Source organism: Hypanus sabinus, chromosome 1 (genome assembly GCF_030144855.1).
Source record: "Hypanus sabinus isolate sHypSab1 chromosome 1, sHypSab1.hap1, whole genome shotgun sequence".
NCBI lineage: Eukaryota > Metazoa > Chordata > Chondrichthyes > Myliobatiformes > Dasyatidae > Hypanus > Hypanus sabinus.
The window spans coordinates 55,227,541-55,252,575 of record NC_082706.1 but is presented as its reverse complement, the minus strand read 5'-3'; the positions used below and the strand labels follow the sequence as shown (position 1 = coordinate 55,252,575).

Below are 25,035 nucleotides of genomic sequence, written 5' to 3'. Positions count from 1 at the left end.
CAGAAATGTTTCATATTTATCTCTTAAATTATAAGTAATTTTTTCTAATGGAATACAGCCATAGATTTCTTTCTTCCAAGAGTCTATACTTAAATATGTATCCAATTTCCAAGTAACTGCAATAGCTTTTTTGGCTACTGCCAGTGCAATTTTTATAAATTCTTTCTGATACTTATTTAGTTTGAGTTTCGGTTTTATCCCTTCAATATCACCTAGTAAAAGTAATATCGGATTATGAGGAAATTGTGTTCCTGTAATTTGTTCCAGTAAAAGTCTTAAATTTGTCCAAAAAGGTTGAATTTTAGAGCAAGACCATGTCGAATGTAAAAAAGTACCAGTTTCCTGGTTACATTGGAAACACTGATCTGATAAATTTGGATTTAATTTTTTAATTTTTTGTGGTGTAATATATAATTGATGTAGAAAATTATACTGCACTAATCTTAACCGAACATTTATTGTATTTGTCATACTATCAAGACATAGTCTTGACCAACTTGTTTCTTCAATTTTAATATTCAAATCACTTTCCCATTTTTGTCTTGTCTTATGGACTCCTTGTTTAATTGCCTGTATTTGAATCAAATTATACATACAAGATATAATTTTTTTAATATTTCCTTTTTGAATTAAAATTTCTATTTCATTAGATTTCGGCAATAACATTGTTTGACCTAATTTTTCTCTTAAATAAGCCCTTAATTGAAAGTAACAAAATAAAGTGTTATTTGATATTTTATATTTATTCTTTAATTGATCAAATGACATTAATATACCTCCTTCAAAACAATTCCCTATATATCTAATCCCATTTTGAATCCAATTATATAAAAGTTGATTGTCCATTGTGAAAGGAATAAGTCTATTTTGAATTAAAGATCTCTTTGCTAATAAAGATTTTTTTATCTCATCATCAACATTTATCTTATTCCATAAATCAATCAAATGTTTTAATATAGGAGATTCTTTCTTTTCCCGTATCCATTTAGATTCCCATTTGTATATAAAATCTTCTGGTACGTTTTCTCCTATTTTATCTAATTCTATTCTAATCCATGCCGGTTTATCTTTCTCGAAAAAAGATGCAATAAATCTAAGCTGATTTGCTTTATAATAATTCTTAAAATTTGGAAGTTGTAATCCTCCTAAATCAAATTTCCATGTCAATTTTTCCAACGATATTCTTGACATCTTACCTTTCCAGAGGAATTTCCTCACATATTTGTTTAACTCTTGAAAAAACTTCTGGGGTAATTGTATTGGTAATGATTGAAATAAATATTGTAATCTAGGGAATATATTCATTTTTATAGTATTTACTCTACCTACTAATGTTATTGGTAATGCCATCCATTTTTCAAGATCTTCCTGAATTTTTTTCAAAAGTGGTAAATAATTTAATTTGTATAAGTTTTTTATATCATTATCAACTCTTATACCTAAATATTTTATACCATTTGCTGGCCATCTAAATTGAGTTATTAATCGACATTGATTATAATCTCCTTTAGTAAGAGGTAAAATTTCACTTTTATCCCAGTTTATTTTATAACCCGATATTTTCCCATATTCTTCTAGTCTATAAGATAATTTGCGTAGTGAATGTAATGGATCTGTTAAATAAAGTAGAACATCATCAGCAAATAAGTTAATCTTGTATTCTTCCTGATTAACTCTGAAACCCTTAATATCTGGGTCCATTCTAATTAATTCAGCTAGTGGTTCTATTGCCAACACAAATAAAGCAGGTGATAGTGGGCAACCTTGCCTAGTTGATCTTGTTAACTGAAGTGATGTTGAAATTTGACCATTTGTCACTACTTTAGCTTTGGAATTAGTATTTAAGGTTTTAATCCATTTTATAAATGATGATCCTAATCCATATTTTTCCAGTACCTTAAATAAAAAATCCCATTCCAATCTATCAAATGCTTTTTCTGCATCTAAAGCAACTGTCACACTCATTTCATCCCTCTTTTGTGCTAAATGGATTATACTAAATAACCGAGTTACATTATCTGCCGATTGTCTATTTTTGATAAATCCTGTTTGATCCATATGCACTAATTTTGGTAAGCATTTAGATAATCTATTAGATAAGATTTTTGCTATTATTTTATAATCGGTGTTTAATAAAGAAATAGGTCTATATGATGTTGGTTTTAAAAGATCTTTATCTTTTTTTGGCAATACTATTAAAATAGCTGTTGAAAAAGATTCTGGAAGTTTATGCGTTCTTTCCGCTTGATATATTAACTCCATAAAAGGAGGAATTAATAAATCTTTAAACTTTTTATAAAATTCAGGTGGAAAACCATCTTCTCCTGGAGGTTTATTACTTTGAAGTGATCCCAAAGCTTCTTCAACTTCCTTCAATGTAAAAGGCATACCTAATCCCCTCTGTTCTTCTATATTTAATTTTGGAAGAGTTATTTGTGATAAAAATTCTTCTATCTTAACGTCATCATTCTTTGATTCTGATTTATACAACTCAGAATAAAAATTCTTAAAAGCCTCATTAATTTCTAGAGGTTTATAAGTAATTTCATTCACTTTTGTTCGAATTGCATTTATTGTTTTAGAAATCTGATCTGTTTTTAACTGCCATGCAAGAACTTTATGTGATCTTTCACCTAGTTCATAATATCTCTGTTTAGTTCTCATAATTGCTTTTTCTGTTCGATACGTCTGGAGTGTATTATATTTTAACTTCTTATTAATAAGTTGTCTTCGTTTTTCTTCTGTCATATTTCTTTGAGATTCTTTTTCTAATTTTATAATCTCTTTTTCCAATTGATCTGTTTCTATCATATATTCCTTCTTAATTTTAGAAGTATAACTTATTATCTGGCCTCTCAAATATGCTTTCATTGCTTTCCACAATATAAATTTATCATCAACTGAATGTAAATTTGTGTCTAAAAAGAACTGAATCTGCTTTTTCATAAAATCACAAAAATCTTGACGTTTTAGTAGAATTGAATTAAATCTCCATCTATAAATTGATTCCTCTTTATCTATCATTATCATTGTCATTATTAAAGGAGAGTGATCAGACAATATTCTTGCTTTATATTCCACATTTTTCACTCTATCTTGAGTATTTGTTGATAATAGGAAAAAATCTATCCTTGAGTATGTTTTATGTCTATTTGAATAAAATGATCCCTTTCTTTTGGATTGATTCTTCTCCATATATCAATCAAATTTAAATCTTTCATCAATGATAGAGTTAATTTTGCTATTTTTGATTTTGTAATAGCCTTTGTTGATCTACCTAAAACTGGATCTAAACAAAAATTAAAATCTCCACCTATTAATATTTTATCATGTGCATTAGCCAAATTCAAAAAGACCTCCTGTATAAATTTTACATCATTTTCATTTGGTGCATAAATATTCATAAGAGTCCATAGTTCTGAAAAAATTTGACAATGTATAATTAAATATCTTCCTGCCGAATCAATTAATACATTTTGTATTTTAATTGGTAAATTTTTATTAACCAAAATTACAACTCCTCTTGCCTTTGAGTTAAATGAAGCTGCAATAACATTTCCAACCCAGTCTCTTTTTAATTTCTGATGTTCTATATCCGTTAAATGAGTTTCTTGTAAGAAAGCTATGTCTATTTTCATTTTTTTAATATATGTTAAAATTCTTTTTCTTTTTATTGGTCCATTAAGCCCATTAACATTAAAACTTAAAAAATTCAATAAATTAGTCATTATTTTTATTTATGTTACTCCAATCTATAATAATACCTAATCTTTCAACTTTCATTGTATCCTGGGAAATCTTTTTAGAAGTTTCCATGTTGCTATGTGTGTCCCCACCAATCATCCAGGCAAAAGAATAGAAAAAAAATAGAAAATAAAGAAAAAAAAAACAAAATACCCCCCTACTAATGTTGTGAAAGAAAAAAAACACAACATTACCCCCCTCTATTGTACGGGTCATGGCAATCGCCATGATTACACACGTGAATCCCGTAGTAACTGATTCAAAGCTCCCCAGCCCCCCCCCCGCAACATAAAAAGTATATATATATATAAAGCACACTATTCTCAATTAATATTTCTAAAATTTTACTTTTCTCCCTTATATCATCCTTAAATGTCCATCAGTTCCATTTGCTTTCTCTGTCTTCATCTTTAACCATTACATTTAGAAGTCTCTACGTCTAATTAGCGAATAGATGGAAGTTTTTGTGCGAACACCTCCGCATCTTGATAATCAGAAAAAGATCTTTTTCCTTCCTCCAGAAAAATTATCAGTGTTGCTGGGTGACGCATTAAAAACTTATAACCTTTTTCCCATAAAACATTTTTAGCTGGATTAAATTCTTTCTTTCTCTTCAAAAGGTTATAACTTATATCAGGATAAAAAAGAACTGGTTTCTCTGCTATCATCAACGGACCTTTTCTTCTTTTAGCACCCTGGGCCGCCACCCTCAAAATCTTTTCTTTATCCTGGTATCTTAAACATCTTATCAAAATTGATCGCGGATTTTGATCATCTTGAGATCTTGGTCTTAAGGCTCTGTGCACCCTTTCAATCTCAATTAAAGTTTCTTCTCCCATTTCCAATTTTTCAGGAATCCATTTTTGAAAAAAATTTATTGGGTCTTCTCCTTCGGTACCTTCTTTAAGTCCAACAATTTTAATATTGTTGCGTCTACTAAAATTTTCAAGCTTATCAATTTTTCCCACCAGTTGTTTTCTTTCTGATGTCCAGGCATCATTATCATCTTCCATCTTCTTCATTCTTCCATCCATTTCTTCCATTTTGACATCTAAATCTGTAATTTTCTTTTCCATTTTTTCCTGTTTCTTTGTCATTTTATCAAACATAGCCTCCATATTTGTTATTTTTTCTTTAATTACTTTTTGGTTACTTTTAATTACTTTTTCTAATTTTTCTAATTTATGCATTATTAGCCTCAAAGCCTTTTTTGTATTTTCAGAGGAACTTTCATCTTCTTCTTCTTCTCCATCTTCGTCTGATTTTTCCAGAGAGTCCGGCTCTCTCTCAGACTCACTTTCACTGTCGGTTTCAGTCGTTGCTGGGTTTTGTAGTTCTGGTTGCTCTCTTTTGCGCATGCTCGTTCCTTTACACTTGCACAGTTCTCGTTGATCTTTTCCTTTAGAAATGGCCGATGCTGCCGCGGTCTCCTTTTCTGTTTCACCGGCGGTGTGTTGTACCTGAGTCTGCGGTTCTTCAGTAGAAGTAGGCCTTGATTCTGTTCCAACTTGAGCGGTCTTCGCAGTAGCAGTTGTCTTCGTCCTCTGTTTATGAGGCACAGCTTAAAACAATCCAAAGTACTTTATAAGTAACCTTAAAAAAGTATTAATTAACTTTTCTTCACTTAAAAATTAATTTATTAACTTTTTTATGGGAGGGCTGGGTTCCAGTGTCTCGATCCTACGTCATCACGTGACGTCCCCCCACAGCAGACTCTGAGTTCGTCTGAAAACTTTGAGCCTCCGATACAGCCTCCCGAGTGCCATCCTCTGCCAAGCACCTTCAACCATGTCCCGGCCACCAAAACAAGCAAAGCCGAGGTCTCAGAGGCCTTCTCTCCGGAGATTCCGGACCGCACAGTAGCAGTGGCAGCGAAGCGTGAATTTCAGAAGTTTCTCCAGATATTCCTCCATGCTCTCACATCTGTCTCCATCAAATCAGGATTGTGCATGGATCCCTACTTAACAAGTAACAGATATCCATTCTCCAGAGAGATAGCACGTGCTGAGTCGCGCCACCATCTTCTCCTCCCTGAGCAGTAGTGCACTGAGGAGTGTGGTAGAACAAGGAGGTTTGAGGATACCTACATAATACATTGAAAGTTGCATCACAGGTAAATAGGTTCCTAAAGAAAGCTTTTGGCACATTGGCCTTCATAAATCAACGTACTGAGTACAGAAGATGGGATGTTATGTTGAAGAAACACACACAAAACGATGGAGGAGCTAAGCAGACCAGGCAGCATCTAAGAAAAAGTTAACCAGTGGGCATTTTGGGCTGCAAGAAGGTGGGGCAGGGGAGGAAGAAATACAAGGTGGCAGGTGATTGATGTAACAGCAAGAGATCGAGAGATAAAGAAAAGAGCTGGGAAGTCAACTGATGAAAGATATAAAAAGCTGGAGAAGTGGATCCAGATAGGAGTGGCAGAAGGCCATGGAAGAAAGGGAATGCGAGGAGCATCAGAGGGATGTGATGGGCAGATAAGGTGAGAGAGAAAAATAGGAATGGGGAATTACCAGAAGTTCAAGAAATCAATGTTCATACCATCAGGTTGGAGGCTACCCAGATAGCTTCTTCAGCTGTCCATCGACTTTCACTGATGTCTGAGGCCTGGGCAAGGTTGCATGGAAGACCTACAGTTGACAATGCTGCAAGTCTCCCCTCTCCATGCCACTGATGTTGTCCAGGGGAAGGGCATTAAGACCCATATAGCTTGGCACTGGTGCCATTATAGATCAATGTGTGGTTAAGTGCATTGCTCAAGGACACAACATGCTGCCTCAGCTAAGACTCAAAGTAGCAACCTTCAAATCACTAGACCGACACCTTAACCATTTGACCATGCACCACACTACCCAGATGGAATGGGAATAAAAATGGGAGATCCACTGGGAGATCCCATTTTTTCTGGCAGATGGAGCATAGGTACTTGGAAAAAGAGTCTCCCACTCTATGTTGGGTCTTAGCGAAATACAGGAAGTCATACTGGGAGCACTGGGTACAGTAGATGACCCACAGCAGACTCACAAGTGAAGCGTGACCTCACCTGGAAGGAATGTTTGAGGCCTTGAATAGTAATGAAGGAGGAGGTGTAGGGACAGGTGTAGAACTTGTTCTGCTTGCAGGCATAAGAGCCAGGAGGGAGATCATTCAGCAGGGATGAGTGAACAAGGGAGCAATCCCTGCAGAAAGCCAGAAGTCAGAGGAGGTGCATGCTGGTGAGATCCCATTGGAGATGTTATACTGAAGTTCTATAAGATGTTGGTGAGGCCTAATTTGGAGTATTGTCTGCAGTTTGGTCGCATATCTACAGGAAAAATGTAAACAAGGATGAAAGCGTGCAATGACCAAGGATGTTGCCGGGTCTGGAGGACCTGAGTTATAAGGAAAGATTGAATAGGTTAGGTTTGTATTCTGTAGAATGTAGGAGATTTGATAGAGGTATCCAAAATAATGAGGGATACAGAGAGGGTAAATTCAGGCAGGCTTTTTCCACTGAAGTGGGGTGGGGGCTACAACCAGAGGTCATGTTTAAGAGTGAAAGGTGAGAAGTTTAAGGGGAAGTTGAGGTGAAACTTCTTCAGTCAGAGGGCCTTGAGTGTGTGGAGTGAGCTGCCACCATGTGGTCCACATGAACTAGATTTCAATTTTTAAGAGAAGTATGGATAGTAAGGATATGGAGCGCTATGGTCCTGATGTAGGTCATTGGGAATATGTAGTTTAAATGGGTTTCTGCATGTACAAAATGCAATGAAAGGCCTGTTTCTGTCATGTACTTCTCTACGACTCTTCCTTTATTCCTCACTCTGTCCTCTTGCCTCTTCTCACCTGCCTATCACCTCAACCCGGTGCCCCTCCTTTTTCTCTTTCTCCCTGGTTCATACCCCTCTCCTATCAGATTCCCTCCTCTGCATCCAATTACCTTTCCTGCTGACTTGGCTTCACCTATCAGCTTCTAGCTATCCTCCTACACCACCCTCACCTCTTTATTCTGACGTCCTCCTCCTTCTTTCCCAGTCTTAAAGAAGGGTCTCAACCCAAACGTCAACTGATTATGCATTCCCATAGATGCTGAGTTCCTCCAGCACTTTGTGTGTGTGGCTTTGAATTTCCAACCTCTTGTGTTTATAATCTCCAAAATGTATTATGTGTAGAATTTGAATCTGTAATTATTCTGTACATAGCATTGCACCTGAGGAAATAACTGTCCAGTTAATTTCCAATCATTTTCCAGGAAGTTATTTTTTGTTAAATTTGGATTGTTCAGTTCCCTGAGGAAAGAATGTTGATCTGTCTGATGGATGGGGGGTTGCAGCCAGTTGCTGTTTGCTGAAGGCACTGTTCGTGTCAATGCCAACTGATCCATTAGTAAAGGGGTGGTAAAAAAAATTGCAGGCCTTCCACTTTGTTAACTTGCTCAGAGATAATCCCATCGACAGCACCAACCATGTCTGCGATCTCAGAATCAGAATCAGAATTAGGTTTATTATCATCAGCATGTGTTGTGTAATTTGTTAACTTAGCAGCAGCAGCAGCAGTTCAATGCAATACATGATAATATAGAAAGAAAATCAATCAATCAATTAATTACACTGAACAACAAAGATTTTGCTTCCTGAATACCTTTAGGTGTATCTTATGAACTTTGGGCCACTGATCATGAAAATCACCATGAAATTTCCCTACCGCGCACCATTTTTAATAAACTTATGTTTATTATTTCAATTCATATTTCAAGTCAATTAAAATGTTGTCTACAATGTAAGCTGGAAAGTTTCCTATCTTGTCCAGGCGTGCTTGGACATGCTTAGGTGGCACGGCTGCTGCATGTCAGGACAGGTTTTAGTAATAATTATTGGGTTCAGGACTGTAAGGATGGAATTTGTTATCACCAGGCGCAAAAGTTTTGATGAAGGATCTTGATATTTGAGACAGATGCTTCCTAGAATAACTGATGCCAAGATTAAAGAAAGCATTTTTGTTGGCCCACAAATCAAACAGGTCATCAATGACAGGGAATTTGGAGAATTTCTGGTAGGACTGGAGAATCACATGGAAGACATTCAAGGAAGTTGTTGAAAATTTTCTCGGCATCGACAGAGCACCAAACTGCATGCAGCTAGTTGAACGCATGCTTCAAGCATATAAAACCATGAAATGCAACATGTCACTAAAGATTTATTTTTCTGCATTCCTATTTAGACTTCTTCCCTGCAAATCTTGGTGCTGTTAGTGACAAGCATGGTGAAAGGTTTCACCAGGACATTGTGGTCATGGAGAAAAGATACCAGGGCAATTGGAATCCTTCAATGCTGGTGAATTATTGTTGGACACTTAAGGAGAAGCCTCAGATACTGAGTACAAATGAAACTCATTAACAAAATATTTTAACTTAGTTGAACTATTGCAAAGCATCAGCACCATTATGTAATTAAACACATTATATTCAATAAAAGTTAATTTGTTGTTTCTCCAAATTCCTACAGGATACAAGTAGTCTGAAATTATATTTGTGTTCATCTTCAAGCAGTCTATCATAAACAAAAAAAAATCTGAGGAAGCAACCCCTTTGAAAAAATTTGTTGTCCAGTGTTTACAGTAAGTATACATACGGATATTGAATAGATTGAAATAGTGCAATACAGAAGTAATATATGTTTTTAAAAAAGTGAGGTAGTGTTCACGGGTCCAATGTCCATTTAGAAATCATCTGGCAGTGAGGAAGAAGCTGTTCCTGAATCGTTGAATCTGTGCTTCCTCCCTGACGGTAACAGTGAGAAGAAGTTATGCCTGGATGATCGGGGTACTTAATAATGGACGTCGCCTTTCTGAGGCACCGCTCTTTTAAGGTATCTTGGATATTACAGAGGCTAGAATCCAAGATGGAGCTGACTAATTGTACAACTTTCCATAAATTCTTTCGGTCCTGTGTGGGGCAGGCTCGATGGGCTGTATGGCCTACCCCTGCTCCTATTTCTGATGTTCGTATGTACCCCCCCCCCATCCCCATAGCAGACAGTGATGCAGCCTGTCAGAATGTTCTCCACGATGCATCTATAGAACTTGCCAAGTGTTGTTAGTTGGCAAACCAAATGTCTTCAAACTCCTAATGAAATACAGCCGCTGTCCTGCCTTCCTTATAGTTGCATTGAGATGTCGGGAGTAAGTTAGATCCTCAGAGGACTTGACCCCCAGGGACTTGAGATTGCTCACGTAGAGGGATTGGTTCGCATTGTTCCCTCGTCTTTACGTTCCTAAAGTCTTTCCTCTCACTGATACTGAGCGCAAGGTTGTTGCTGTGAATCGAATCTGCAGAATCCGTTTTTTTAACATTCTCTCTCTCTCTCTCTCTCTCTCTCTCTCTCTCTCTCTCTCTCTCTCTCTCTCTCTCTCTCTCTCTCTCCTCTCTCTCTCTCTCTCTCTCTCTCTCTCTCTCTCTCTCTCTCTCTCTCTCTCTCTCTCTCTCTCTCTCTCTCTCTCTCTCTCTCTCTCTCTCTCTCTCTCTCTCTCTCCCTCCCTCCCTCCCTCCCTCCCTCCCTCCCTCCCTCCCTCCCTCTCCCTCTCCCTCTCCCTCTCTCCCTCTCTCCCTCCCTCTCTCTCACACACACACTGGCCAGGAAGTTCATTCAATCTTCAGTCCAAAAGGACTATCCCTGCGATTTTTATAGTTCGCGGCACCATCGGAGTTTCATGCCTGAGTGGCAGCTGAACTGGCCAATAGGGCCGCAGGACTGCACAGTCTCTTGGGTTCGTCGTTGCAGCCGTGTGGTGGTGTCACAGTTGTGAGAATGGAGTCGGTGGAGTCGGCTGATCTCCTCGACCTGAACCACACCGAAACAGGCTCCGGGGATTATTTCCAGGACAATTCTTGGAGATACGCCTTTCTGGTGTTGGCTATCATTCCATTGATCTCACTGTGCGTCTGCCTCAGGTTTTTGTGTCGGAAGCGGGACCATACTCCGCTCATCTCCACACTGCGATCCATTCTCCCTGACCGACGTACACGGTCAAACGGGACATTCCGGCGGAACCTGCTCTGCCAAGGTGGGTTACAGCATTACACGGCCGGTGTCAGTCGAATCAGGGGCGGCTTTAGTGAAACATCTTGAACACTGAGGGCACAGGTCAGGAGAGACGTGGAGATGTTTCCCTCAGCGGGAGAGTCTGGATCCAAGGGACAGAGTTACAGGACCAGCGCGATGAGAAACTGGGGCAAAAGGAGATGAGATCCGGGGCAGAGTTTACTGAATGTTGAGGCAGTTGAGAAGGATGTTCACATGAAGCGAAAGGTAACAGGAGGACCCCGAACACTAGAAAATCTGCGGGTGCCGGAAACTCAAAAAAACACACACATAAATGCTAGAAGAAATCAGCAGGTCAAGCAGCATCGACGCAAATGAGCAAACAGTTGACGTTTCGGGCCGAGACCCTGCATCGGGACTCCAGATGAATGGTCCCGGTCCGAAACATTGACTGCTTAGTCTTTTCCATGGACGCTGCCTGGCCTGCTGAGTTCCTCCAGCATTTTATTTGTGTTGTTTAGGAGCTGGACAGTGGCCCAGTCAGAATGGAGGGGTTCGGGTGGGGTGATGTGATGTGGATGTGTATGAAGGTGACTGTTGCACATTTTGTTTTGTACCAGTGGAGTGTTACGGCAAAGGAAACGTCCACCTGTATATTGAGAGAAAACTAAACTTTTCTGTTCTCGAAAAACAAGATGCTCCACTTGTTCTCTTTGTCTACAAAGTGTCCCGTGAACTTGAGGATCTCCGCAACGCTCTGCAGTGGATTGAAGGTAGGATCTTTATCAGAGCCTTTGGTGATTTCATTGCCTCTTTGTCCTTTTGGTAACAATCGTTTGCCATGGAGCATTCCCTGTGCAGCACTGGGATATCCTGCACTTTTTAGTAGCTGTTTGCTCTCTGGGTTGCAATGAAGATCTCATTGTTCACATGCAGCTGAGTTATTCCAGGTCTCTCAGGTCAATGTTTATCCCAGACCCAACACTTCAGAGAGTTGTGGAGTTAATGGCTTTTATCAGACATCCTGAGATGAAGCTGGAGGTACCTTTCCTGGAGACGTAGTCATGGTGGGCCAGATGTCTCACCAGCGATAAAAGTTCCTTTGAACATAGAACAGTATAGCACATGTACAGGCCTTCGGCCAAGAAGTCTATGTGGATCACAGTGCCAGATTAAACTCCATAGAAACCCAGTCCACACATCCCCTTTAAACGTTACCTCCCTCTCTTTAAAGCTGCATCTTCGACATTTCTACCCTGGTCTCAAGATGATATTTTTCTAATTCAAGTTCAAGTTAAAGCTGAAGTTTATTGTCAACTAACTGTATATAAATACACCTAAACAAATCAACATCCCTCTGGACTACAGTGCACCCACAAACACACACAACACATAAACCAAGATATTACCATCAACGAGTTAATAAAGACTAATTCAAAATGTATGATGTGTGTGACACAGTTAAACAGTAAATAGTACAGTCAACAGTAAACAGCTCACTCTCCTGGTGATGAGGCCTTAGTGTTGGCATGGTATTCATTAGTTTCATAGACTGAGAGAAGAAGCTGTTATCCAGTCTGACAATCCCAGTCCTGATGCTTCTGCATCTCCTTGCTGATGTTAGTGGGTCAAAGAGATAGTTGATAGGGATCATCCGCAACTTTTCAGGCCCTTTGTCTAGAACCCTCCCAGTAAATGTCACATATGGGGGGGAGAAGAGGAGACCTATCTATACTATTCATAATTTTCTAAATATTTCCGACCTCCCTGGGCCTCCATCACACCAGGGAAGGCAATCAGAATTCGCCCAGCCTCTCTTTCTAGCACATATCCTTTATTTCAAGCAGATGACATCCAGAGTGGCTTCACAGGATAGGTGTTCGGATGTTTTCACTAGATTGATAGGCTGGTAGGAACGGATTGTGTAAAAATACTTTTCACAGCATTATGTGAATCTCTTTACTTCTCTATACAGAAGGGAAATAGAAATGGATATATATTTGCAAAGAGGATGAATGAGGAAGTACAGGAAAGAGATGCAGAAAGGGAGTTCAGGCCAGCATAGATCACGCATGACCATATTGAATGACAGGCAAGATTCAGTTTCCTAGAAATCTATTCCTGTTTATACTGCCCTCTGTTTAATGGAGGCCTAAAATGCTCAAGGTATTAAAAAGTAATTTGCCTGCTATGTTGGGGAAGACAGAAATTTTATAGAAAATTGTGTACTAGGGGTTTAAATCAACAATGAACTTGGGGGGGGGGGGACAGAATCACTTAGGAGATGCTTCAAGAGGAACTCAGAATTCTGAAAACTGAATCAAAATCAGAAACAGGTTTAATTTCATTGACATTTGTCATAAGATTTGTTGCTCTGTGGCCGTATTAGGGTACAATACATAAAAATAGTACAATACATATTTTTCTTTGCCATTAGGAATATATTAAGAATAAATACTGCAAAGATAGCAAGGTAGATCCACTCAGATGTTGACAGCAAGAAACCTGAAACTCTCCTCATCCTTTCCACGGCTGGCCCTTTTGATGTGTTCTCCCAACTTCCCCTTCCTGAAGTCCACAATCAGTTCCTTGGTCTTGCTGATGTGGAATGTGAAGTTGTTGTTGTGACTCCACTCCATCAGCTGATCTATTTCACTCTACCTCACCACCATCTGAAATTCTGCCAACCAATTTATTTGTGAAATAATGGATGGCATTTGCACTGTGCCTAGCCACACAGTCATGAGTTATGAGAGATTAGAATGGTGCATTAAGCATGCATACTTGAGGTATGTGTTAATTGTGTGCAAGGAGATATTACAACCTATCTCTGTGACACTCTAGGGGGGCAATGGTACTGGAGGAGGACCCAAATGCAGGACACAAACACGGTTTTGAAGGTTAACTAAAATAGAGTTTATTACTCTTTACAAGGAGAACCATAACGCAAAGATAGAACACAGACCTTGGACTTGGAGACTTGGGGGAACACAGACCTTGGACTTGGAGACTTGGGGGAACACAGACCTTGGACTTGGAGACTTGGGGGAACACAGACCTTGGACTTGGAGACTTGGGGGAAAACAGACCTTGGAATTGGAGACTTGGGGGAACACAGACCTTGGACTTGGAGACTTGGGGGAACACAGACCTTGGACTTAGAGACTTGGGGGAACACAGACCTTGGACTTGGAGACAGGGGAACACAGACCTTGGAATTGGAGACTTGGGGGAAAACAGACCTTGGTCGGAGACTTGGGGGGAACACAGACCTTGGACTTGGAGACTTGGGGGAACACAGACCTTGGACTTGGAGACTTGGGGGAACACAGACCTTGGACTTGGGTACATGGAACACGGAACACCACAGCCAGGACTTGGAGACTTGGATCGCCACAGCCAGGTCTTGGCACTTTGGACTTGGGAAACCAGGGCCAGGCCTTGATAACCAAACACAGGATATGAGACACTGAGCTGGAACTCTGCCTTCAGACACCAGGCATGGATAAAGGCTGATAATTACATTCTGATAATTTTGCTAAATCTTTTGGCATAATGATGCTCAAATATTTGAAAGACTCTGTGTGCAATGCCCAGGGGTACCAATTTTCAATTTCTCTTGGTGGGCTATAGTAATATGAACGTAATTGGGTTTGATCTATGTTGATCTTGTATCCTGATAATTGACCATATTGTTCAAACGATTGCATCAATTAAGGTAAAGAGTATGTTGGTTGCCCTAGATAGATCAAAATGTCATCCGCATAATAAGCCAATTTATGCTCTGTCCCTTTAATAGTAATTCCCCTGGTGTCTTCATTTTGTCTGATGTATTAAGCTAATGGTTCCAGATATAATGCGAAGAGTAGCGGTGACCATGCACAACCCTCTCTCGTGCTCCTTTCTAGGGTAAGGTTATTTGATAAATATCCATTGATTTTAATCCTAGCAGTAGGATTGTCATATAGTATCTGTATAGTTTTAATAATTGTGTCTTGGAAACCAAATCCATGTAAATCTCTGTAAAGAAAATTCCAATTAACCGAATCAAATGCTTTTTCAGCATCCACGCTTATCACTATTGCTTCGATTTTATTTTTTGTATATGATCCATAATGTGAAGTGTCCTTCATATATTGTCTTGTGTCTGGTATTGTCGTATAGAACCTATCTGATCGTTACGTATCAGTATGGCTAGAAACTCCTTTAATCATTTGGCCATGATGGAGGTACCTAATCTATAACCTACATTAAGAACGGATATTGGTCTAAATGACCCGCATTCCATTTTATCCTTGCCTTCTTTCGGTATATCTGAGATTATCACTTCCTTCCAACTGGGTGGCATCTGTGCCTTTTTTAGAGCCCAGTTCAGTGTGGGGAGTAAAACAGGAATTAACACATTTTTAAATTCTTTGTACCACTCCGCTGTATCTGATCCTGGTGACTTGCTTAAGTTAAGCCGACTAATTGCAGCTTTTAATTCAACTTCAGTTATGTCAGCAGTCATCATTCTATTTTGTTCTTCACTTAAAGTGGGTAACTCTAGAGAATTCAAGAAGGTGTCAATTTGGGTTCTGCTTCCCCCAGGAACTTTGGAATATAGAGTTTTGTAAAACACTTCAAAAGCTTCTTGAATTTCACTTAGCTTATCTTTTATCATTTTCGTTCTTGGGTCTCTAATTTTATGAATTGTATTTTCTGCTATCTTTTTTTTTCAGTTTGCACGCCAGTATTTTCATAGATTTTGATGCACTTTCATAATGTCTCTGGTTCAGAAACATTAAGTTTTTCCTGATTTCTTGTGTAGCCAAACTATTTATTTCATATCTAATTCTTTTAATTTCCCCTAATGTATCCTGTGCCATATTCAATTTGTGTTTTTTTCTCTAGTTCCTTCAGCCTATTTTGTAATTCCTCTAATGTTTTATTCCTTATTTTTTCTTATATGAAGATTTTGCTATAATTTTCCCTCTTAAGATCACCTTCAGAGTATCCGATAAAATGGGAGGTGAATCCTCTCCATTATAATTAAATTCTAAGTAGAGACCAATTTCTTTTTAAATTTGTTCCTTGAAGCATTGATCATTGAGTAGACTTGAATTTAGTTTCCAAATAGTATTCTTTGGTTGTAGGTCAAAATCAACAGATAAATATATAGGTGCATGGTCACTTACATCTATTGTCCCAGTTTGACAGATGTTTATTTTGTCTTTGTCTTTTTCCAAATGTTATGAATTAGTCTATTCTTGTATATACAGAATGGGGAGCAGAATAATGAGTGTAATCCCTTCTGTCAGGGAAAAGGTCCCTCCATATATCAATTAAAATAACATCCTCAAAAAGTGTATTAACTTTCTTATGAAATGATTTTGTTTCATAGGTTTTTCTATTGGAAGAGTCTAAGTTTGGTTGTAATTGTAAATTTAAGTCTCCCCCACATATCAGGAGACCTTCTGTTTCTGTACCATAATAATATCAGTAATTTTCTGAAAGAAACCACTATCACTTCCTGGGGGTGTGTATATATTCAATAGTGTAACTGAATTTCCTTATATATTCCCACTTACCAGAATATATTTGCCCTCTTAATCTCCCATTTCGAATACTCTTTCAAAATTTAGCTTACTTGAGATAAGAATAGCAACTCCTCTCCTATGTCCTGATTTATATGAGGAGGAAAACAGATTAGTGAAGCCCATTCTCTTTAGTTTTTTATGCTCATTATCACTTAAATGAGTTTCCTGTAAATATACTACATGGGCTTGTTCTTTCTTCATTCTGGATAAAATTCTCTTATGTTTGATTGGATTTAATAGCCCATTGACATTAAAAGAAATTATTTTTACCTTGTCCTTGGCCATCTGTATTTATCTGTCAATGTATCACTGAAATTAGAATAAAACTTAATCGATCTAATCCCTGAACAAATAAGAACCAAGAAACGCAAATAATAACAAAGATGGCAACAAACGTGTGATTCCAAGGCTGAGGTCTTTAGTAGATGACCCTGTGTTGAGCTAGAGGAAATGTCTAGCTGTGGGGGATAACCCCTCCTACTTGTGAGTTGAGGGCCCCCATTGCAGAATTCATAAAGGTCAGTGAACAAATCCATTACGCAGAAAAGATTTCCCTGTGTACTCCTCCTATATATATATATATATATATATATATATACACACACACATACACACACACACACACACACACACACACATATATTACATACACATATATGCACACATATATCACATATATATATTCTCATTTTGGTGGGGAAAAAGGAGTGAGTGAACAAATAAAGAGTAACAACTAAGTAATATAAGATCCACACATTATAGTAAGTATTTCTCAAGATTGGTATATCACCATGTACTTTTTCTTCCGTTTAGCTTCTCAACATTTTTAAAGTTAGCCAAACTTTATGGCTCTTCTGAAGGGGGTGAGGACTGTATTTGGGAAACTCCCGGTCTCTTCCTGATATATTTCTCTTTGCCTCATCCCGCCTCCTGCCTTCTCGATTCTCGCACTATTTCCCAAGCGGAGTGGGATAATTCCACAGCCAGGCTTTCCCTCGTTTTGTTCACGCTGATCGGAAACTCTCTGGCCTTCATGTCTGTAGTCGCCTCTTCCACTGTCTGGTACAACCATGACCTGTTGTCATAAAACACTCGAAGTTTAGTAGGGTATGGAGTTTGAAACCTAATCTTTTTTTTTGCTTTATTAATCTTTCTTTTCGTTTTACAATATTTTTATTCAGAAGAAAAAACACAAGATTTACAGAGTGCAACACATAGATACATCTCAACACAACTTGTGTACATTCGTATATTGTGATAAAATTGATCAAAATGTTATAGCATAACACATAAAGGTATACCACTCTGTAATCAGAAATTTAAAGTCATACATCATAAAAAAAATCATATATAAAAATTTGACCGCCTACCAACTACCAAAGAAAAAAGCTGATGGATGATAATGGATAAATTAGAAAAGAAAACATATTCGCTTAAGAAAAGAAGATAAAAATATACATAAAAGTCTGTGCACTGTTCAACTTTATTAATTGGAAAAGTAATTTAGGAAAGGTCCCCAGATATCATAAAAAGATTGTTTCGAACTTAAGACTGAGCAGCGGATCTTTTCTAAATTTAAATAAGACACAATATCACGTAGCCATTGTAGATGTGTAGGAGGGGTAGACTCCTTCCATTTGAGCAAGATTGCTCTCCTTTGTAAAAGAGAGGTAAAAACTAAAACCTGGAGGTTAGAAGTATTTAAAGTTATATTTTCATCTGCAATAATAGCAAACAAGGCAGTAAGGGGATTTGGTTCAAATTGGACTCTAGAAATTTGTGAGAAGGTATGGAATACTTCCCGCCAAAGCTTTTCAATTTTAGGGCAAACCCAAAACATATGAATTAAAGATGCATCAGCAGAGTTGCATTTATTACAAAGTGGAGAAACATTCGGATAGAAACTGGACAGCTTCTGTTTAGAAATGTAAGCTCTATGAACCACTTTAAATTGTAGAAGAGAATGACGAGCACAGAAAGATGATTTATTAACCTGTTTAAGAATTTATTCCATCTATCATCAGAAATCTGACAATTTAGGTCATCCTCCCAAGCTTTTTTTATTTTATCTAAAAAGTCTTGTCTAGATTCAATCAACAAGTTATAGATACTAGTAATAGAACCACTAACAAAAGGTTTTAAATTTAAAAGATCGTCCAGTAAAGTACTCACATATTCTTTGCATTTCTGCAGGACCGCTGGGGGGGGGGGGGTGTAATCTTGGTCGAAATATATTAATTTATTGCCAAAAAACACTCTCTTCTTACCCCAGGCCCTTTGTAGAATCTCCGCCTTGGTGCTGTACCGAAGGAATTTAATTATTATTGAGCTTTCTATCCTGGGTTGGTTTCAGGACGAGCACCCGGTGGGCTCTTTCGACTTCCAGCTCCATAGCCGAGGGAAGATCCAGTGTGTCCCGCAGTAACTTTCTGACAAACTCCATCATAGTTGAACCCTCCGCTCCTTCGGGAACGTTGTAGATTCTGATATTTTTCCGCAGTGATCTTCTCTCCAGGTCAAGCAGTTTACCTTCTTGGTGATGTAATATTTTTATTTTCTTACTCTGTATCCATTCTATGTTTTGAACGTGATCTTCTAGCTTCTCAATTTGAGTCTCTGCCACCACAACTTTTTGATTGACGCTGGTGAGCTCTGACTTAATATCACAGAGCTGCTGTTTTATATCTTTCTGGAACTCCATTATTTCTTTCAGGATTTCGATCACATTTGCCGCTTCGCCTGAACAAGGCCCAGCGTCCGCCTCGCTAGCACGCGGTCGAGTAGGAGAGCCGCTTACTGCACTCCTGTCGGCCACAGGCTCCGCGGTGTCGCTTTTTAAATTCCATTCCTTTTCCCCATTCTTGCCCCTCTTTTCAGTTCAAATATTTTTCCAAAAATATTATATTTGATAGGTTAACAGGGCTTAATACGCGTTTTTCTGGAGGAGCTAGTGACTTAAGCTGCCATTCTCGACAATGATGTCACCGGAAATTGACTCTTAAAATATGGAAAACTACTATAAAAGAATATAATCTAGAGGGAGATATTGCAATTCTTAAATGGTGTGCATATGACTTGGATTTTACACCAAATAAATTGGATGCTCGATTTAAGGACTGGACAGCTAAAGGAATAACAGTTCTTTGCAACATAATGAAAGAAGGAACATTGTTCAGTTTTGAAATGCTTAAAGAGAAACCCTTATTAGAAAAACAAGATTTCTATCGGTATTTACAGATGCGACAATATGTTAATTAGACGTTTAAAAATGTAACCAAGGAAAGTACATGCTAAATAGAGCTCTTTAGAAAAGCATATAATTCAGATAATGGTAGTAGAATCATTTCAAGAATGTATAAAGGGTTGTCAAATCTTAAAACACATTTGACTTCATACATTAAAACAAAATGGGAGAAGGAAGGAGGGATAATTATATCTGAGGAAGAATGGACAACAATTTGGAGGTATGAGGACACAAAAATACAACTGCAGATGCTGTGGATCAAAGCCTACGAACACAACACTGGAAGAGCTCAGCAGGTCAGGCAGCATCCGTGGGAAAAGTGTAGCCAACGTTTCGGGCCGAGACCCTTCATCAGGAATTGGGGGGGGGGGGGGGGAGAAGAGAGGACCGAAGCACAGTAATAGAGATAGGGGAGGGGTAGGGCCTAGAGGCACCAGGTGGAAAACCAATCAGAGGAAAGATAAAGGGGGGATGGGGAGGGGATAAGCATGAAAGAACTGTAGAGATAAAGATGCAGAAAGTTGAAAGGGGAGAGAGGCAGAGAGGGACCTGGGATACGGGGAGGGGGAGGGAATTACCGGAAATTGGAGAATTCAATGTTCATACCACCAGGCTGGAGGCTACCCAGATGGTAGATGAGGTGTTGCTCCTCCAACCTGAGTCTGGCCTCATCATGGCAGTAGAGGAGGCCATGTATGGACAGATCTAGATGGGAATGAGAGGCAGAGTTGAAGTGGGTGGCAACTGGCTGATGTTACATAATGCTCTCACCCCAAACAGCTGAAGCCAGGGGCTTATTAACTGCCAGTTCGGTCGAGAGTAAATTCTTAATCACCAAGCTCGAGGGACACGTGAAACAGGGAATTAAAGGGGAACAAGGAGTCAATAGTCTGGATCATAACACAACCTAGATAAATTTAAAGGTAAACCTATCTGGACCATGACAATCTATGCCCTCAGCAGAGGAGAAACCTCCTGGTTCATCCATGGCTTATGGTTTGTATATTTTCTCAAAGGCACACACACACATCCACGCAGTTTCTTTTTAAAGTTGGTGATGACTGTGGCATATTCATTCATATCCCAAAATGAATCTCTGAATATGATACCATCGACCAATTCAATGTAGTCATGTAGGTGTTCCTCACCTCCCCTGATCACACCTTCGAGGTCTTCACCGGTGCTCCTGTGGCCATCAGTGTCCACCTGTATGTGGATAAAAGCCCTTGGTCTGCTACCAGTGTTGACTCCAGAGGTCACGCATCCAATAGTGTATCTGAACGCTCCACATTCCGGCAATGATTCCGGCAGATTGTAATCTGGCATGTCACATGCTGTTGCTTGAGGAAGTAGAGATGGTGGAAATGAGAATATCTGGACATTTTCAGACTGAAAGGCTGTTACAAGTGGAATAAATTAAGTTTTATCCAGGGCCATGACCTGATATTGTGGAATGTTTCAGATGACATTTCAGCCATACGTCCAAATTCAATGGAAGAAAGGCCAGCTGAGTTGTGGGATCTGGTGGTGGGGATGACCTTATATGGCAATGTAAGAGGAATGGAGAAGGAGAGAGAGAAATTCAAACAGTGAGAAATTGCCCAGTGTTGATACACTGGTGAGGGAGTTGGATTGTGAATGAAACCGCAGATCTAGCATGCAACCAGTAGGGGGTAGTGTTGCTTCTTATTGCAGAGGGTACGAAGGACCAGGTCGAGAAACCTGTAGCTATTCAGTCTACCGATGAAGCACTATAGAGTTCAACATTCAAAGTGTATTTATTATCAAAGTACATACATGTAGCACTTTATAGAATCCTGAGATTCATTTTCTTATGGGCATGCAAATTAAATGCCAAAAAGACAAAAGAGTCAATTAAATTATAGAGTCACACACAATGGGACAGCACTCAGCTGGAACGATGCAATGAACCATTTCCTGGGGTGAGGAGATCTGCCGAGCAGGGACTGAGGAAAATTGACTGGCACATTCTGGAGTTCAGAAGAAAGATATCGTCTGACAGAGAGGTGTTTGGAAATCGGAGATACTCAGAGAAGGTGTAGAGCTAGAGGAGTGAGGGGACAGTAGTGGTTGTGGCGAGCCAGGAGAAATTGGAGAGATTGTCCACACAGATAGTTTAGTTTCCCAGTGTGGCGTTGTGCATATGTACAGATTTGGTAGGAATAACTGAAATTGTCTCAAAATGAAGCAATTAAATTGTGTTCAATTTGCACAATAGGTGATCGAGGGAGGAAAAAAGAAGAAATCTGTGCTGTGATCCTGCTGGAAAAGTTTTTGAACAAATGGAATAAACCTGTGGAAGTTGATCATCAGGGAATATTTGATGACAAAACTGTGGTTGTGCGAATTCTCTGGGATGCACCAAATAGGATTCAGGAGAGTCGCAGTAATAAGGAGGCAATGGACAAAGTGAAACGGATCATCATTGAATGTAATTACGAAGAAAGTGTTCAAAGTAATGCTTAGTGCACTTGTTGCTCCCTGTGTGTGATAAGTGTGTGGTGACGATGCCCTCTCCCTGCTGCTTTGGGTCTTCCTGTCATTTTCCTCTGTTATCCTTATCTGCGCTTCTTTTACCTCACTGATTTTACCCCCCATTGCCCTTACCCCCACTGCTCTTGTCCCTCTGTGTGATGGAGTTTTGGGTTTGGGAGGTGATGTTGAAAAATGCTTGGTAAACTACAGGAGTTGATCATGCAACCATGAGACTTCTCCACCCCATGGCAATGTGGGTGCAACACAACCCCAAACCCACTCCATCTCATACCCACAGGTTACGTGAATGTACTGGCTGGTGTAGCATATGTTCTGTCATCTCTAATGGAAAGTACACTTGATGACCTCACCTGGTCTGGTCCATAGGTGACTCCACAGATGCAGGGATCAATTATTGTGCTCAGAGATATATCTCTGTTTATGCTGTTGCACACTTTGTCCAGTTTCAGAATTTTACCACTAATGCCTGGATACCAATAAAAGAATCACAACCCAGCATGCTTTGACATTTCATTGTTTATGTTCCCAGTTTCAGACTGTACTACGCCTCCCCACACCTGATGTAAAGATCTACAAGCACATGCTGCAATCACTGTGTGTGAATGGATGGACAGGATCGGATGGAGCAAACCCCTGGTCCTAGATGTCCTCTAGCTGTTGGTCATTGCTGATTAACTACCTGTGACTTCAGTGACACAGTCCCACAACCTGCTTTGGAGAGTGTGCATTCAACAGTGTACACAACAGGGAATCAGGACACTGCTCCTCACTGGTGTCTCTGTCCAATACCAGCCTCCTCTGTCTCACCCCTCAGTGTATCCTTCTCATCATTTATCCTGCCTCTTCCAATGGGACAATGTTCTACCTCTCTCCTCTCTCTGAGGAAGAAGTTTCCTTGTCTTCTGTCTGATTTCTCAGTGACTGTTGTATTGAAGAACATGTGCATTTCCAGCCAGGTGGAAACTTCCTCCCGTTGAGCCCATCTGTAATCATGAGAACCACTCCTAAGACACCCCTCAGCCTTCCCTTCCCCAACCTGTACAGAATTTCTGGGTTGTGACTGCTCCTTGTAAATCTTTAATGTGCCTTCTCCAGAAGTGTGTGCCACTTCACAGTGTGTTCTGACCAAGGCTCCTTACAGGGTTAAAATAACCCCTTCTGACTCTCTACTCTGTCCCACTGAACAGAACCTCAGCATCCAGTTTACTTCTGGGTGATCTATTAATCTCCCATGGTGTTGGTGTCACTGAACACAGGGGATCCAATGGGCAGGCGTGGGATGAGGCAGTGTGCATTCTTTCCATGTGCTCGCACACCATTGATCTCACTCCTGTAAGGTTGGAGGGGGGAGGGGGGAAATCACTCTATGGACAGCTGATGGAGCCCTTTGTGTTTCCTTTCCAGGGAACCCTGCTGGAGGAGACTGTGGATTTCCTGATCCACCCACCATCTGGGAAACCTGATGTCTCGACCCTGCCTGAAATGCTTTTTCCCAACTTCTGACATGATCTGCTCCAGATGTTTTCAATTAGAACTGCCCCAGTCTTGAAGGGGTTCCATAAATAACTTCAGACTTCAGATATTCCCTGAGTGAGAGTGAATGTTGTGTGTGTGTGTGCTTGTGTGTAGGACGATGTTTATACTGATCAAAGGTCTCTAACATATGCTTGGCTCTGGTCCTCTGTATGCCTCACTAATGAATTATTATTAAACACTGCTGAACCTCACAGTGTGTCCTACCTCATTGTCAATACATCCCCTTCTCAGTTGTTATCCAGTCGACTTGGTCTTCCAGTCAACAGGCAACTTCTCATCAATACCGGGGCCCCTTTGGAGTGACCACATCTTCCTGTAACCGGCCCCAGCACAATGTGACATTGTAGGATCTTGTTTCTGTGGAGAAGCTCAGAGGTGAAGGGCTGATTATTGCCGAGCTGCAGCCCGATAAGGTCAAGTAAAGAAACTCCCCTGCTTTATCATCTGGTCTTGCCAGGAGACATTCATCTACTCACATTTTCCCTGCATTCCAAATGATTGACCTGTCGTCTTCCCCATCCCTACTCCTCAGCGTCATGACGGCTGGGTGAAAATCAGCAAGAAATTCAGTCCTGCAGTTACTGCAGATGGAATTGGGCTTTGGGACATGAGTCTAATTGTGTGCACATTACATTAAGCCAACTGCCCACAGACTGCAGATTTGGAGAAGGGAAAGTTTTTTTTTTGGAGGGTTTTTCCTCTCAGTCTACACATCCCATAATCTTATAAACCTCTGTCAAGTATCCTCTCATCCTCCATTACTCCAAACTTTCCAGAGGAGACATTTTCTCTAATCCAGGCAGCATCCTGGAAAATCTCTAAAGGTGGCCACACCCTTTCTATATTGGAGCAACCAGAGCTGAACACATTACTTTAAAAAACACAAGAGATGCTGCAGATGTTGGAAATCTTGATAAACATGCACACAATGTTGGAGGAACTAAGCAGATCAAGCAGCATCTTTGGAGAACAGTCGAGGTTTTGGACCGAGGGGAGCACCCTGGGTTTTCCTCTGTCTTAGTTGCCAAGGCCTTTTCAGGTACCTTTCTAGCTCTCCTAATAACTGGCAACATCAGACAGCCAAATGTGGCCTCCCAGCAGTCAAATTCTTGTAATGGCCACAACACTTTACTTCTGTCTACCAATCCATGTGTTATATCTGTCACCATTATTCTGAATACTTACAGAATATATTTCAGCCTCACAAAATTCTGAAGAAACACAGCAGGTCAGACAGCATCTACAGAGAACAATAAAGAGTAATGTCTCATGCTGGGCTGGAAAGAAGGGGATCGATGCCAGAAGAAGTAAGTGGAGGGAGGGGAGGAGTGCATGCCAGATGATGATGGTGGGGTGATGAAGTAAGAAGCAGGGGCATGATAGGTGCAAAAGG

The 25,035-nt window shown here is 39.7% G+C and overlaps 1 protein-coding gene across 1 annotated transcript; it reads left to right on the top strand.

Annotated features, from left to right (window-relative positions):
- Nucleotides 1–10,324: 10,324 nt before the first annotated feature.
- On the top strand, nucleotides 10,325–23,853 carry LOC132393926 (uncharacterized). The gene is made up of 4 exons (XM_059969376.1): nucleotides 10,325–10,788; nucleotides 11,387–11,539; nucleotides 21,829–22,041; nucleotides 23,511–23,853. Exons 1-4 carry the CDS (start codon nucleotides 10,533–10,535, stop codon nucleotides 23,567–23,569), a joined length of 681 nt encoding a protein of 226 aa, XP_059825359.1. The 5' UTR covers nucleotides 10,325–10,532; the 3' UTR covers nucleotides 23,570–23,853.
- The last annotated feature ends 1,182 nt before the right edge of the window (nucleotides 23,854–25,035 follow it).

What these genes read in the sequence shown, in the direction of transcription:
- LOC132393926 (XM_059969376.1), top strand. Translation starts at nt 10,533, where the DNA reads ATGGAGTCGGTGGAGTCGGCTGATCTCCTCGACCTGAACCACACCGAA. An exon ending in CGCTCTGCAGTGGATTGAAG is followed by an intron (nt 11,540 to 21,828) that starts GTAGGATCTTTA and finishes TTTGCACAATAG; the next exon opens with GTGATCGAGGGAGGAAAAAA. An exon ending in GAAACGGATCATCATTGAAT is followed by an intron (nt 22,042 to 23,510) that starts GTAATTACGAAG and finishes TTTCCTTTCCAG; the next exon opens with GGAACCCTGCTGGAGGAGAC.